Source organism: Anolis sagrei, chromosome 2 (assembly GCF_037176765.1).
Source record: "Anolis sagrei isolate rAnoSag1 chromosome 2, rAnoSag1.mat, whole genome shotgun sequence".
NCBI lineage: Eukaryota > Metazoa > Chordata > Lepidosauria > Squamata > Dactyloidae > Anolis > Anolis sagrei.
In genome coordinates, this window is record NC_090022.1 from 260,279,539 (window position 1) to 260,296,208 (window position 16,670).

Consider the following 16,670-nt stretch of genomic DNA (forward strand, 5'->3'; position numbering starts at 1 on the left):
TCCTGTGACATTTTTGTCTGGTTTTGTGCTCTACACAGAGATATTCAAGTTGTCTCACATATGAATTAGCAAGTTCTAAAAACCAAAATGCTTTGCCAGACGGCATTTAACGTAGAAATAAGAATACAGTCAAGTTTCACTAGCAAATTTAGAGAACATATAAACATGGATTGATTTATTAAATAACTGAGATGCATTTAGAACACTAATAATAAGATATTTAAGTTGTGCTGCATTATTGTATAACAGTGGCTGGCATTTTATTAGTGAATTTTAATTATTTCTTTCTTTATGGAGTGTAATAATATTGCACCCTTAAGCTGAAAAGGCTTCCAGAGTAGCCATGACAACTTGCTTTTTTTAAATCACTGTGGCGGGAACAGCAGACAAATGTCCAACTATTTCTGTAGAAAAATGCTGTTTTCTGGAGAGAAAATACTGTATTCTGCACAAACCAACCATGTGCAAATTTTGCACAAAATAACTCTCCAGTTACAACTTTTTTTCTGCAGAAAATAATAGTGCTGATTTTCAGAATTTCAATTATGTATTTATAATCTAAAGTTACAGAACTTTAACTATTCTGTATTCACTAATTCAGATCATACATGATCACCTACCTTAACATCTAGTAACCTGTAGTCTCCTCAAAATTCAGCTGCCAGATCAGGCAAAAGAGGCCAATTCAGATGGTAATCAGGGTACAATGAAGATGACATTTCCACCCATCCCTGTCCTGCTAGTAAGTGAGGTTTTGACCATCAGAAGTAGTCCCCACAAGTCATTATTACATCCTCACATACTTGAGGGAGTGGGTGGAGACACTTTCCCATCCTTGGCTCCAATTGCTAGCTGAACAGGCCTCCTTCACCCAATTCTGTGGCTGGCACTCAGGGTAGCCTGATAGGGGTCAGACCAAGAACTGTTACTTAGGGATATCTCCTTAATTAAGTAGCCAACCTAGAATTTGTGCATTTTGTTTGCACAAAAATATTATTTTATACACAGAAAATATTTTCTAAAAAAGCAACTATGTGAAAATCAATCTCAAACTGCAACATTTCTCATTTATGAGATTCTTCTTGCCTGGATTTCATAATACTTGAAAAAAAGTTTTTTTACAGGGTGGGAGTGTTTGACAATTCTCTGTACATTTTACTTAGTCTTCCAATCCCTACTAGTGATGCCTATATGAAAGTCTATAGGCAGTTTCAAAGTTATGAACAAGGTAAGTACTGTAGCTTTTTTTAAAGTTGATTTTGTATGTAAGTTGGAACATGTACATTTTCAGTGTAACTCCAGCCAAAAGTGTGTTTGTGTGTAGTACAGGGAAGGGTTAACACCACTGTAATGTTTGTTTTGCGGTATGTGCCCCTATTCAGAAGATTTCGCCTCACCTTCTGTCTCTATGTGAATTGGATTTTGAAAAATATGGCTTGTTGTGGAAACAAGGATTGGTGCCAAAGCTTCAGTGGAGACTTCTTTTTACCCCATAATTCTATCAGGAGCAAATTTCCCTTCCTAGGAATAGATTTCTCTCACTTCCTGCTGTCTCACCCCTGTTCTTAATCTTAACTATGAATCATTTGTAAGTCAGATGTTTATAACTTGGGGACTGCCTGTATAGGTTTTCAGATGGCCCAGACAAAACCAGAGAAGTTCTTAAGACTTGAATGATAGTGTTAATATGTTGTGTGCTCTAAGAGAGTGAGAGTGCAAGAAAGATAGTTGACATGATATGTAGCGCCCCCCCCCTACATTTTATATTTGTTTCTTCAAAAGTGTAGTATTTTATTTTAAGACATTTTTAAAATAAATTATTTCATACTGTGCCTCAGCAAAGGTGACATTTTCATTTAAAAGAAATACATTTTCATTAGGGCAACAAATGTGTCATTTCTAACAAAGCATTAATTTTAGAGCACTGAACCTGGCTCAGATGTTGTACCTTAATTTGCAACTGGGCAATTTCACAGCACATTACCTCTAGTCAATTAATCATTAAAACAGACTTGTAACCCACATGAATCTGCCTATGTAAGAAGCAGTAACAATAAAGACTACAGAATTTCTCCATGGGCAAATGTATCATCAATTTCTTATGGGCCTGAACTATTTTTTTATATATATATATATATATATATATATATATATATATATATATATATATATTAAAACAACATCAGAAAGGCTACCTTTAACAGAAATTACTCAGTGGTTCTCTGTGTCACTTGAATGGATACTGTAATTCACACAATGAAAACATCAATTTCCTCTCCTATGTGCTATTAATCCAAGCCCACCAGAAATTTGCAGCAGATTTTGACTGTGCATGACAAGGAGATTTTGCTTTGCTGGTGGTGTCCAGGGGACCTTCTCAGGGGAGCATTATTGCTTTGAGAGACTAGTTTCAAATTCACAACTTTAAAAAATGAATATATTTTATATATACAGGGAGCACACAACTTCCTTGCTGCGCCAGCTTCACTGGATGCCAGTCTGCTATCGAGCACAATATAAAGTGCTGGCTTTAGTCTATAAAGCCCTAAATGGTTCTGGCCCAGTTTACCTGTCTGATTGTATCTCCATTATGAACCATCCCAGAGGTTAAGATTGTCTGGGGAGGCCCTACTCTCGCAGGCACGACTGGTGGGGAAGAGAAACAGGGCCTTCTTGGTGGTGGCCCTTTGGCTACAGAACTCTCACCCCAGGGAAATTAGATCAGCCCCCTCCTTCCTGACCTTCAGGAAGCAAGTTAAATCCTGGTTGTGGGAACCAACCTTTGCACAATGACTCCTAATGTAGCAATGATGTCTCAGTGTAGTAATGTACAATGCAAATGACAATTGGAACAGCTCCTGGCTTATGTTTCTGGGCTATGTGATTTTAAGTAATTGTTTGAATTGATATGCTTTAATCATGCGATTTTAATGTATATGTTGTTTTATTTTTATATGTACATAAGGCATCAATTTGTCCCATTTTGTAAGCCGCCCTGTGTCCCCTTCGGGGTGAGAAGGGTGGGATATAAATGTGGTCAGTAAATAAATAGTAAAATAAATATGTCTGTACCACTCATAGTTTCCTTTCCATTGTGGTGCTTTTGCAAGTGAACAGCCTTCCCAACTCCTTGTTTAAACACTCTACATTGTATAAAACATAGAGTGAAACATGCTGGCTGACTTAGATGTTAGATGTTATGAAGACATAGTTGCTGTAAGAATGATAGTAAACATATCTAATAAATTAGTAAGTTTGCAAGCATAGCTAAAGCTACCACAATAAACGCCATGCCCCTGATCAGTATGTAAGGTTAGAGGCACACTTGTAAGGTTTGATTGCTTCCCTGTAACCATGTATCTTTGAGTGGTCACCTGTGAAATTCACACATATGGGTCTTGTGAGCAGGTGCAAGACAGCTCAAAATTCTCTGTAGCTTTAAGAACCTTTTAGTGGTAGCTATGCCCATCCCGTCCTGTGGGATATAGCCATCAGGTGGGGCTAGCCCCTCAGTTCCTTGACCACTATGACAGCAGCTTACAGAAACTGAGGCATGACGAACAGCAGGGAGGATGGGCGAATTTCACAGATGATCACTCGAAGAAACATGGTTACAGGTAAGCCCAAACTTTCTTCTTGGTCTCTGTGAAATTGCACATATAGGTGACTAGTGAACTTCCCACCTTGGAGGAGGGAGTCATGCCCCATAGGCAACAAGCACAGCTCTGCCAAGGCAGTATCCTTCCTGGAGAAAGCATCCCGCTTTAACCCATTGTGCCCCCGGTGGCACAATGGGTTAAACCCTTGTGGCAGCAGGACTGTTGACTGAAAGGTTGGTGGTTTGAATCCAGGGAGTGGGGTGAGCTCCTGCCTGTCAGCTCCAGCTTCTCATGTGGGGACATGAGAGAAGCCTCCCACAGTAAAATACCCAGGTGTCCTCTGGACAACGTCCTTACAGACGGCCAATTCTCTCACACCAGAAGTGACTCGCCATTTCTCAAAAAGTGGGACACAAAGTGCGTGGGGTTGACTACAATGCTGCCAGGCCATCTTCGAGGCACTCCATATAGGAAGGCCTGAAAGGTAGCAACAGCTGTTGCTGAATGACCCCTAATTTGGGATGGAAGGGGTCTGTCTGTGAGTTGGCAGGTCAGCTGGACCATTGAAATGATCAAAGAGGAAAAATGCAAGGTTCTTGCTATTGCACTAGAAATGTGTCTGACAGCTTAGAACAAAGAAACGAAAAACTCAGTGGAAGACATAGTAGCATCCTTGTCCACTACGTCTAACATTGTCTATTTTGATTTCTAGGGAATTGGTCGAACCTCATACTGAATCTGTTGGGATCTTTTGCATGTGAAGCATACTCAGCCACAGAGCTATAACACCTATCACAGCGACAGAGAAGTATTAACACGTTTGACAGGAGATGGCCTCAATCTAACCGAAAAGTGCATACTACAGTAGCCCTTCGAGATGAAGAGAGAGAGTGGAGGGGAAGGACTGAAGACTAAATTCATAATTACCAGCTTTCCATTTAACTTACTGGAGCACAGGGATGACATTTATCTCATGGTAGACAAATGCTACTAAAACACCAACATGGAAACAAAGAAAATATTATGGGGAAAAATCTAACCTACTTATTTGAATTTTCCAGCTTCTCACACAATGATTATGAAAGTTTGTGGATGGATCTTGTGCAAACTTTTACAAGAGGTCTTGAACTTGTCCATTATGCCTTAGAGTTGATTAATCATTTCCTGAACTGTTTTATATTTGAATTACAAAAGGCACTTTGTAATGCGGAAAGAATTGAGAACTCATTCATCTCTTTTCTAAACAAAACTATAACATAGAATGTTAAGGAATTGCATATAGGATAACAGTTGTCAACTACACAACGACTGAAGACCAGGTTTAACTTTATGTCCAGGCTTACATATTTTACCTACCAACATAATAAACCTATACCCCAATTATAATCCAGCATTATAAATGTGGAAACACATAGTATTATTTAGATAGGATAAATACATAATTATAGTAGTATAACTTCTCATATAAGGACATAACATTCATCTTGCTCATTTTAATCACTTCTTTAAACAGACTAACCTTTAAGATACATAATCCATTATTTCCTGTTGTCAATTAGACCACCAGTATATACACACAGGGAAAATTGCAGTTAAGCTCACTATCCCTTCCTTCCCCTCCAAAAATCATTTAAAAGCAAAGAAAAAAGTTCAATTTTACAGGTTTTCTTTCTTCTTGTTAGTTTATATTTCTTCTGTGCAAGCTATTCAGATATTATTTTCAAGGTTATATTATTTACCAGATCCCATACCATACAAAGCTAATAAATGTAGAATGATTTGAGTTTTGTTTGTCTACAATCACTAACTGTTATATGATGACAAAACAACACTCAATTATTCAGTAGTATTAATTTCACTGAACCAAAACCGAGGAAGTCCAAGGCCAAATCACCACACATGGGGCTTATAAGATGGTTTGGGATAGTCACTATGTTGCAGCCTGACATACCCGTATTTACTCGAGTCGAAACCAAAAAAAAGTATTTGCTGGCAAGCGTAAAGCACAGTGGCAAAAAGTTCACTCTTTGTCATTTGGCCAGAAAAAGTGCATATTATAGAGGCTGTATGCTTATAATTCCTTCTTTAAAAACAAAAGTGTTGGAACACCAAAGATCAAGCTTTCAATCTTAAGGTGCATCTATGCTGTAGAATGAATCCACTTTAACTGACCAAAAGCTATGGGGTCACGGGGTCTGCCAAAGAATGCTGATGCCTCACCAAACTACAAATCCCAGAACTGCATAACATAGAGCCATTGCAATTAAATTAGAGATGACGTCCCTCAAATACCTGCTCCAGGTGCTCCCTAATGTGCACCCTAATTTTGGGAAGGTAATTTATAAAAAAAAAAGGTGAGCATTAGATTTTAGCAAATACAGTACTTCAGAGTTTCTGCAAGGAAAAAATGGAGAAGGAAGAACCATAAACTATGACTTCAACAATATGGAAGGTAGGATATCAGTAAACAAATGCAGCTGAATATCCTTATTAATTACTGGTTCTCAATTACATTTTAGGATGCTTATTTTCTGAAGTATTCCAACAAAGTTACAGGATTCCTTCATTTTGACCTACTAATAAGAATAATCAAAGAGCCATGTTTGACTAGATTTACACAGTCCACGTTCAGTTCCCACAACGATCAACCACATGCCTAATTTCAATTTCAATTTTATTAATTTTATACAGTGCAAGGATGGGAAGAGAAAAACTGTTCATCTACTCTTTATAGCTAGTTCTAGCCAATTTCTAAGATTTGTTTAAGAGTAATGCTGAGGAGAACCAACATAGTCACAAGGTTGTCAAATTCACTTGTTCTTAGCATAACATTTGTATTATTGTTTAGTACTGAACAATTTTATTACATTTCTTTACTAAGCACCAGAAGTTCAAATATCACTCAAGAAAAATCATGTTTTAAATCAGAGTTCTATTTTAAATAATTGAAAATAATTGCTGTAATGCCAGTGGCTATTCAATTTACAGGAAAAAAAGAAAATCTGTCCAATGCATTTAAAACTTTCACAGCATGATAAAAGGTTCATACTATGAAAATTATATGATGCTATTGATATTTAACATTAAGAGCATCCAAGAGCCATCAGTTTGTATTTAATAAATATGACATGAAAGGTTTACCTAAAGCGTAAGGCCTCTAGCTGGCTTTTATAATTGAAAGCATGCTATGCTGAATGTTAGACAGGCCAACCTCAATTTCATGGTGGCAAGAGAAATATGAATAGTTAGGTAAAGGGAAATGGAAACAACAGAACAGGTCTAGCCTTCTGGTCTTACACTATGGGGAGAAATTAAAAGCAGAATTGAAGATTCCCGCATGCCCCACCCACAGTTGCAATATCTTTTGCAGACAAAATTAATAGTAACCTGCCAAATAATTCCTTGCACAGCAGGTATTCTACCTCCACCATAATCAAGCCAAGCACATAGTTGCTTTATAACAGCTGACACTATTAACCATATTGTAGTAAGCCACAGACCTTTCTTTCATCTCATTATGGGTATGGAAATCTAATCTTATGTGAATGTTGCAATCATTCATTCTGCCTTGCTTTCTTTCTCTATGGAAAAAATCATCCACTTCCATACCAGGGGTTGTACTCTGGGACCCTCTGTTTAAAAGAAGTAGGAGAGAAAAGTCATGGATCCGGTACCACTGAACTCTTTATCTAGGGCAGGGTGGATAATGTCAGGTACACACACACACAGGTGCTGTTGGATTATTGAATCCATGATAGCTCATGACAGTTTATTCTGGCTAAGGTTGATCTTAGATGCAGTCCAGAAAGAGCCAGATATTCCCTAACCTTAGCGAAGGAAACACTTTTTTCCTACTTCTGCAATGTTTAGAAAGAAATGTAACATATACCCCCTAAAGACCTTTCACATCACAGCTGGCAGTATTAATTAAAGCTGGAAGTATTAATTTCTTTTTGTATAAAGCTGGATTTTGAAGCTGTTCATTTGACACTTCTAAATGGTATTATGAGAGATTGTGCTCTTCACATATAGAGGGCTATTTAGCAAAGTTGTGCTGAAATAATAAAAACACTTACTTTAAAAAAATAAAATTAACATGTCTATTAAACTACTTCTCTTTGTTATCTAAGTTCTTTTTCAAAATATTCTCACCTGTTCCATTTAATGCCTCGCCTGCCAGTTAAATAAAAATATTTTTATTCATTAGCAGATTAACTGTTTTCAAAGTGCAGCTGAACAGAGAAAGCTGACAGGTCATAAATGACAATCAGAGTAAAATTTATGTGCCCCACAGTACGTTGTGCTATGTATGGATTCAGTAAACCACAACTCCTTTATGACATTAAATTATGCACTTAACTTGAGCTAGCAAATCAGATTCCCAATTTGCAGCAGCTCTATACTATTAATATATTAAAATCTTACTGTACAATCCTATATTAATTAACTTGGAAACAAGAGTGAATCAATTCAAAGGATGCTACCTTTGAAGTAAAATGTGTTCATTGAATTTAGTATCACTTCCAATGAAACCTGGGTTGCTGTACATTCAAACCAAAACTGTTATTTAAAACAATCTCTGGCTAGTGAAACAAACCAGCAAACCAGTTTGAATTGTTATAACACAACACTGACCATTTTGTTTTGATTTAATGATGTTTGGGAAAATGTATTAACTAGTATTTTCAGGCTGTATATCCATGTTCCAGAAGCATTCTTTCCTGATGTTTCATCCACATCTATGGCAGGCATCCTCAGAGGTTGTGAGGTCTGTTGCAAACTAGACATGGGGGGTTTATCTATCTGTGGAATGCCCAGAGTGGGATAAAGAACTCTTGTCTGTTTGAGGCAAGTGTGAATGTTGCAATTAGCCACCTTGATTAGCATTGAATAGCCATACATATAGTATACTTTTGTTCAAAGTGAAATGGAACTTGTCAGGAATTCTCTTCCCAGTGCTGCAGAAGAAGAGTGGAAGAGTGACATGTGAGTCAGAGGTTTCAGTTGATTTTATCCAGGCTGTGAGTACAATCTTGACTCCTGGCTTAGTTAACCAGGTCACTAGTAAATGATGATTACCAGTTAGTAAGCATGCTGAATATAATAATTACTTTCATATTTGTTTGAGTTGCTCAGCTTGGTAGAAATAAAAGAAAGGTCTTGACTTTAGCTTTAGTTGACTCAACTGCCAGAGCATATCATAAAATTCTAGGTATGAATAGTTTTATACTTCATCTTATTAGGACCTATGTTAAATGTTGGTTTGGAAACATCTTACTTTGAGAGCTGTTACAAATGATCTTCTGCAAATTTATTTTTCCCACTGCATTCTCATGTCTATCCACACAATCAGTATGGAAGGAGGGAAGGACTCATCATCTACACTTTATTTAGTACAGAGACTTATTTTTGCAAAATTACAATTTGTTGGTTGTTTCCTGCCTGTACTCAGTCTTAAAACTCTTCTGCGTTGGTGCTATAGAAATGTCTCCTGAACATGTTTCAGTGTATTATGCAGTGTTTGGCCAGTGACCAGATGAGCCACAAAGCATCAGAAAATGGGTGCTTTAGCCTGCCTAGCAGAAATGTCCCTGCGGGGATGAACAAACATGAATGCTGTGGTGTACACAAAATGAACTTATAGTAATGAAAACAATTACTTTGATAATTACATTTTATTTGTAAGCACAAAGAAAGCAAGACACATTCACTGAAACATAAGTTCAGAAACACAACATAGTTCTTTAAAAACCTTTCAAATATTTAAACATAGCAATCATATCTTCTCTCAACCTTCCTATCTCCAGGCCTGAATTAACTGGCTTCAAGAGATTGTTAATTCCAAGTAATTAAATTATTCAAGTTTGAAACTTTTAGATAAGGTCTGGGTCTGCATGCAAAGAGTGGGGGAAGAGGTGAACTCTCTAAGACAGAAGCTATTTGATTGGCTAACATCTAGCCCAGGTAAGGGCAAACCCAGGCCCATTCCTCCTTCTGCTCTTCCCTTTCTTCCTTACCTTCCTTCTTTCACCCTCCCCCCTTCTCTTCCACCCTGTTGTCCCTCCTTCCTTTCTGCTCTCCTCCCTCCCTCCCTCACTCACTCCCTCCTTCCCTTCCTCCCTCCCCTCCTTCTCTTTTTCCTTCTTCTTTTCCTCCTGGGGATGTTTAGCTGGGAGAAGAGACAGTTGAGAGAAAACATGAGAACCATGTTTCAAGATTTTAAAGGGTGTCCCATTGAGGAGGAGGGGGAAAATGGACTTTCTGCTGCTCTAGAGACCAGGGCACAAGGGAGCAATAGGTTCAAATGGCAGGGACAGAGATTTGACTGAAAAGATTAGGAAGAAGTCTGTCTACCAGGAGTGCTTTGATTATGCCTTCTTTCTTGCATGGCAGGGGTTTGGACTGGATGGCCCTTGGGGGCCTCTTCCAGCTTTAGAATTCTAGGATTATATATCAGGAGCAGGCAATATGGGGCCTAATTTATAGACTTTTTCTCTCCCATCCACCATCTCATCCTGATGATGGCTAACCCTTTTGGAATCCAAAGGTTTCCTGCTTCTCCTTCACTTTCTGCCTCAAAAAAGAAGAGCAAGGGAGGAAAGGGTAGGGAGGGGACTTGGGGAGAACTCCCTCCTTCCTGGCCCACCCACCTTGACTGGCTCACCATGTGAGCCTCAAGTCAGAAAGATTGCCCATACCTGTTCTAGCCTGTCCTCCTCTTGCTCATAGCTCTTTCTTTCCCCCTTTCACAATTATCTCAATCCTATGGGATTCCCATAGTCTTAATACATGCTTCTTCTTCTATATGGCGGACACTTCCTCCTCCAACCAACTGTTCTTCCAACATACTTGGGTTTTCCAGCAATTGGCTGCAAACTGTTTGCTCAACCAAATTATTTCCACAGAGGCACAGAATGTTAAGAGTTGAAAGGGACTTTATGGGCCATTGGATCCAACCTCCTGCTCAATGCAGGATCTCTAACTAGAGCATCCCCAGTAGTTAGCTAACTTGATTTTAAAGACACCCAAAGAAGGATGTCTTTACCACTTCTTTAGGCAATTGGTTCCATTATTGAACTGCTATAAATGGAAAACGTGCCACTTTATCAAACATAAGTGGTATGTGTTCTCTTTATTATTTCATCATCTGCAGACTGGTAATAACTAGTTTCCCTATCAACAGTTTTATGATAATGGTAATAATTAAGAATTTCTATATGCTGTTTCCTCAATAATGTCTAAAGTTAAGCAAGGTCATTTAGTTTTTGTGTAAAACAAATACAGCTCTCCTGGTTACGGGCATCAATCAGACATGAATAACTATAGTGTGACTGTTGATGACGGAATAACTTAGTGGATTTAGGGGGCAAAAAACCACCACTTGAGGTTCCAGCACTGCATAAATGTTTCAGCTGTATTTGGTAAGCCTGTTTCTCTAGCTGCAAGAATTTTATATGACACTAAGTCCCTACCAGGAATTGTAAGAGAAAGCTTTGTTCACAGTACTGTTTTACACATTCAGCCAAAGTTACCAACAATAGTTACCTGTATTAAATGGCCACAGAAGCACATTATCCAGGTTCTTTAAGAACCCTTTAAATTACAACATGTAAATCTTTCTAAAGTGCAATGACATGCTAACATGTAAGTTTGAAAGAAAATAATAGATTCTTCAAAAGGGTGGCTATAATGTAAACTTCATACTCTCTGTGGGACATGAAAAAGGCTGGTGCCTTTTTAAGTGGCATCTAATTTCATGGAGTTAAACCTTTCCAGTAAAATATTGCTTCATGTGAGACAATAATACCAACGTCTGCAAGGCCCTCTGAGAAAGCTGAAATTTAAGATAAGCCAAAGCTCTTGCTACTTGAATCACTGGTGGTAGCAAACCACATTTTAAACAAAGGTTGAATTCAGTGTTTAAAAATGTGAGCCACAGGCAATAAATTAAGTAAAAGAAAAAGACATAATCCCAAGGGAATTCATGATGTACCGCAGACTTGCAATGCTTTTAAAAAGGCAGGGGGTTATCAGAAGAAAAGCTGTTTACGTCCTCACAACATTTTGAAGAAAATCCTAGGCAACTTAAGCAAGACATTTCCCAAAGAGATAATATACAGTGCTGAAAGGAAGAGGCACATATAGCAGTGCACTTAGAATTCCTATGAGGTTTCATGGCAGTGGTCAGTCACATATCCACTAGGAAGGGAACCTATAGACAGCACCTTTGATCATTTACAATTTTTCAGCCTGAACCATTTCATAGGGTAGTAGTGCCTTCATAATAGTTATGTTCCTCTAGGCTTTTAAATATTCAGAAAGCCAGACTGCTAGTTTATCCTCATTTTTGAACATGTATCTTTAGCCCCCTAAAGTCCAGTGTGGTATATTAATAAATGGTGGACTAATACTGAAAGGAGCATTTCAAATCCCTACAGACAGCACCTTTGATCATTTACTATTTTTCAGCCTGAACCATTTCATAGGGTTGTTGTGGGGGGGGGGGGGCTGGAGAGTCTTAAAACAAAGATGGGACAAGGAAAAGAAACTGATCTATGTCAAATGGTTTTGTGATAACATAATGAACCCCACAGCTTGCTTCACTGTGCTCTTTTGCTAAACACAACCCTCAGGATTGCAAACTCTTAGTTTTTCTTGCTAACATAAAGGATGGGATTCAAGCAGCCTTCAAGAACTTCCTCATCGTAAGAGCTATCCATCAGTGGAACTCTCTGCCTAGCAGAGTGGTGGAAGCTCCTTCTATGGAGGCTTTTAAACAGAGGCTGGATGACCCATCTGTCAAGGGTGCTTTGATTGTGCTTTTCCTGCATAGCAGGGGATTGGACTGGATAGCCCGTATGGTCTCTTCCAATTCTATTATTCTATGTTGAACAGCACATCCAAGCACTCCTCACCATTGGTTGTTCTGACTAGGCTTACTGAAAATTGCAATTCAGTGACACCCGGATCACTGCTTCACTACTACCTATATACAAGGTTTTAGATCCCCAGATTTTCCTTGAAAAGCTGTCATTGCAACATCAGTGTATGCCGTTTTCACACGGCTGAATTCTCAAAGGAGATATCTTTTCTTCAAATGAATAGCAAATGCCTATTAGAGCCAATATAATGTTTAATTATTATGCTTAATTTAAGAAGAAGAAGCAGAGAAAAGCAATGGACTGATATGTTGGAGAGTGATTTGCTACAACTTTCTTTACTTGTTCATAAATGCACAATTACATGAAAGGCTAGAATTTATTCTTTGTTAGCCCAAGGTATCTTATCGTAAAATCCCATATCATGGTCTTTCAACATGTTCATATTACTACTTTGACACTAAAGTTACCCCTTCTCACAACCTCACAACCAATGTTGGGCCATAATGTTCACAGCTTTACAGATGGAAGAATTCATTCAGAAAGCAGCTTGCCCAGGGCCACCCACTGAGCCCATGCCTGAGCTGGGATTTGAACCGAGATTTCCCAGGTCCAAGTCTAACAAACGATTCAGTGGACCACACTGGTTTTCAAATCCAGATGCAGTATGAGTCATGACCTTGCAAAACAGACTGAAGCTTCTTTTCTGTAGCTAATATAAACTAATCATGTACACTTTGTAGCTCTGAAAGGGGCTTCCCTTTTCAGTAGAATACAAAGTTTATCTATTTCCCTTTCTAAAGCTCCTCCTGTTTTTATTGAGAAAATTATATAAAATAACAAATGCCAGTTCTACCATTTCAAAAAGCTTCACTGCTCCCAAAGCATTCTCTCAAGACACTTTTATCCCATTTCCCGGACTTCAGTGTCTGACTATTCTTTTATGTACCTCTGACCAGATATCACTTTATATTTTTTTACAACTTCTGCGCGAAACTCAAGAAAATGCAACCATCCTATTGCTATACAATTTTGAGTTCAATACTGAAAGAATCACTACTCAAATCTGAAGTATCATAAATAGAAGACAAAAAAAATGGCTGTTTATATACAGGTGCAAAGAGCTCTATTCTCATAAAGGACCTTCTGAAACACAACGGTATAGTGGTCTTCATTAAAAGATAGCAGTCTAACATGATATGCAACAGTACATCCTGTCTAATCTAAGACATGTCTTTGTGTAATTTATTTGTTCCCGTATCTTCACGTGCACTCTATTATTTGTTCAGAGTTGCAAATTAAAGTTGTTCATCATTTTGAGCATATTTTAAATATATTCTGAAAGACTGGTTTTTTATATGTGTACCAGCTACCTTCAGAAGAGTTCCATGTTGCAAAATATTCATGAAAGAAAGAAATAATAAATAAATTTGGAAGTGATTTTAAAAGGCAATAAGAATTTTTAAATGACTACCTTCGAAGACATAATCCAAAGGCGGCAGGTTTATGCAGGCTGCTTAAATCATAGTCACATCAGTTATAACTACTTTGCTTAACTATAAACTAGATTTCAACCCAAGTCCCTGACTGCTTGTATCATAAAGATGGTAAAATAATCACATCAGACCCATTGCAATGTGATTAGTTTCTACTTAGCCCGGGCACTTTTACATTAGTAATGTAGTGTATACCTAATATTATTGTTCAACGTATTCACCAGGCACAGATATTCTAAACTGAATCCTATTTGCAAAAAATGTTTTGTCTTCAATTCTGTGTTTTAGTTAGGTCGATAAGTATTGGTAGCTACAAAATATCAAGTATAAACAGCAATAATCTGAAAAAACAAAGTATTAGTAAAAATGTTTTAGATTTTCAATTTAACCTAAGAAACTTGTTTAAACAATTATATTACAACTATATTGTATATTTGCCAATTTATGCCAATCCTTACTTTTCCTTGGGTGAATTCTGGGCCTCATACAATGCCACTTTTGGTTCTGTACTTGCAGTATTTCTTACACGTTGTCTTCTCTTTCTATTTGGAGCAATATCAGTAATATCTGGACTAAGTAACGAGTCTCTTCTGGGTTTAACTGCAACAGTGAAAGAGAAAGAAAAACAATAGTGAAAAACAAAACATACTTGTGGTAATGCCATAAAAGTACCTGAAAGTTATATTGCAAATAGTTTTATCAGGGAATATAAACAGCGACAGGTACAAGACAATGGAACCACATTAAGTACTAAGAAGGTATCCTTGCAACTTTGTTTCCTACTATATGGGGTTTATCTCCTTCTCAAAATTCTTCACATATATAAAGCACATAATTTCTCCTTTCTTCATCTATTACCAAATGTCCAAACTTTGCCATTTCTCCTAAAGGCTGCATATAAAATCCAAACAAATCTGGTTGTGTACTGCCTTAGAAACAATGGAAGGTTTTTAGGATCTAGAATTCTAAAGTATGAAAACATAATAAGATTTATTCTGGTAAAGAACTCGATCTGCTTTGTTAAATTCTTTGTTGGATCTACATTTTTTAAAAACAATTTCAGAGAGCACAAGCTACAACTCGAAGAGATCAAAGTTTGCAAGAGAAGACAGGAAATTCATTTTCCAGATTTGCCTAACTTGTTTTGCAAAGCAGCTGCATTGTGGATAATGTCATTTTTATTCCTCCCTTGGTGCAAATCGTTGAGCAGGTTAGCCTTTTTCCCTATTAGTATTTCATGGACTGGAACATTCCATTGGCTCCATATTTATATTAATGCACAAAAATTAATACAATATTTCAATGGCATCCGAAAATAGAGCATCTACATTTTAAAGGGACTCATACTAAATACATAAACACAAGATTCATACGTGAAATGTTGCTGGTTATGCTCTATCAAAATGAAGTCCTGTGCATTTCCACTTATTTCAATTTGTCAATTAACAACCTACTGGAAATCGTTGATTTGGGAACTCTACATGTAACAAGTTAACCCTATTATAACATAGATTAAGGATTCTTATAAATCGAATAGGCATTCCTATTATTAGCAAAGCTATTACGTTTCCATATTTTTTTTCAGCATTGCACAACATTTATTGTTTAGTTTGAAATCAACTGGCCAAAATTCAGCCAACCACACAAAAACATACTTCCCACTATGGATATGGATGTACCTTGAAGTCATAGTAATGGTATGTAAAGAGTTCTTGTAGCATCTTAGTGACTAAGATGAAGGATAATAGTAAGAACAATTATATTATTTTGAAATTGAGTTAGATCAAAAGAAAAAAAATTCTACTCAAGAGTTCAGATAATGAAGTATACATGCAAAACAGAACACTCTGTGAAAGAGCAGGATTCTGGTTTGACTGAAAACTTTTGTGTGTCTTAGGCATGGAATACTCAGAGCTGGTTCCATCACTTCATTCCTTTGAAATATATCCTAGAGCAGAGCTTCTTAAACTTTTTCCACTTGCAACCCCTTTCCACCCGATAAATTCTTATGCGACCCCAGGTATAGATATAAAAATCAAATACTAACTAATAATAAATCAGCATTTATGAGACTTGCTAAACAGGGCAATTTCCCCTTTCTATTTGCTGCAGCATTTACTGTAAACACTGCACGTTACTTCTCAAAGATTTGTGTAAAAGTCTAAAACAGCAACTAGGTAGCATTCAGAAATGTATTACACTGGCCAACACACATTTTGGTGCCTCAAATGTTAGATCTGTTTCTAAGTACATTTGACCTGCTGATTGCAAAAATGGTACCCGTTTTCCCCGATCAGCTCTAGTTTTCGAGATATAGAACATATGCCATATACCACTATTCACTCTGCTCACCCATAAAAAATCAGGATATTTTAATGTCGTGTTTAAATTAATATATTTCAAGCATGAAGGATACATATTAAAAATGAAAAGAAGGATGAAAATCTACTTTCACCAAAAGCACAGATTTATTACACAAATTTTCCAATCATTCAGCACTTTATAAGAAACTAGAACTCATGCAGCCTACCCAAGGCAATTTTTTGAATCAGTAGCCCAAATAACCCCCAAAACAGGCTTAAAACACAAGATACCAAGATTTTTTTTCCGGTTGGGCTGCTTTACTGTCGACCAATTTTCATGGCCCCATTTTCAGTTATGGTGACCCCATTTGACATCAGGACCCACAATTTAAA

At 37.3% G+C, this 16,670-nt stretch overlaps 1 protein-coding gene across 1 annotated transcript in view; it reads right to left on the reverse strand.

Moving 5' to 3' along the window:
* Window positions 1-16,670, reverse strand: part of XRCC4 (X-ray repair cross complementing 4) — a 110,520-nt gene that overhangs the window by 37,183 nt on the left and 56,667 nt on the right. The window contains exon 7 of the mRNA XM_060761733.2: window positions 14,433-14,574. Coding sequence (XP_060617716.2) covers window positions 14,433-14,574 — 142 coding nt within the window. The remainder of the gene's footprint in view (window positions 1-14,432; window positions 14,575-16,670) is intronic.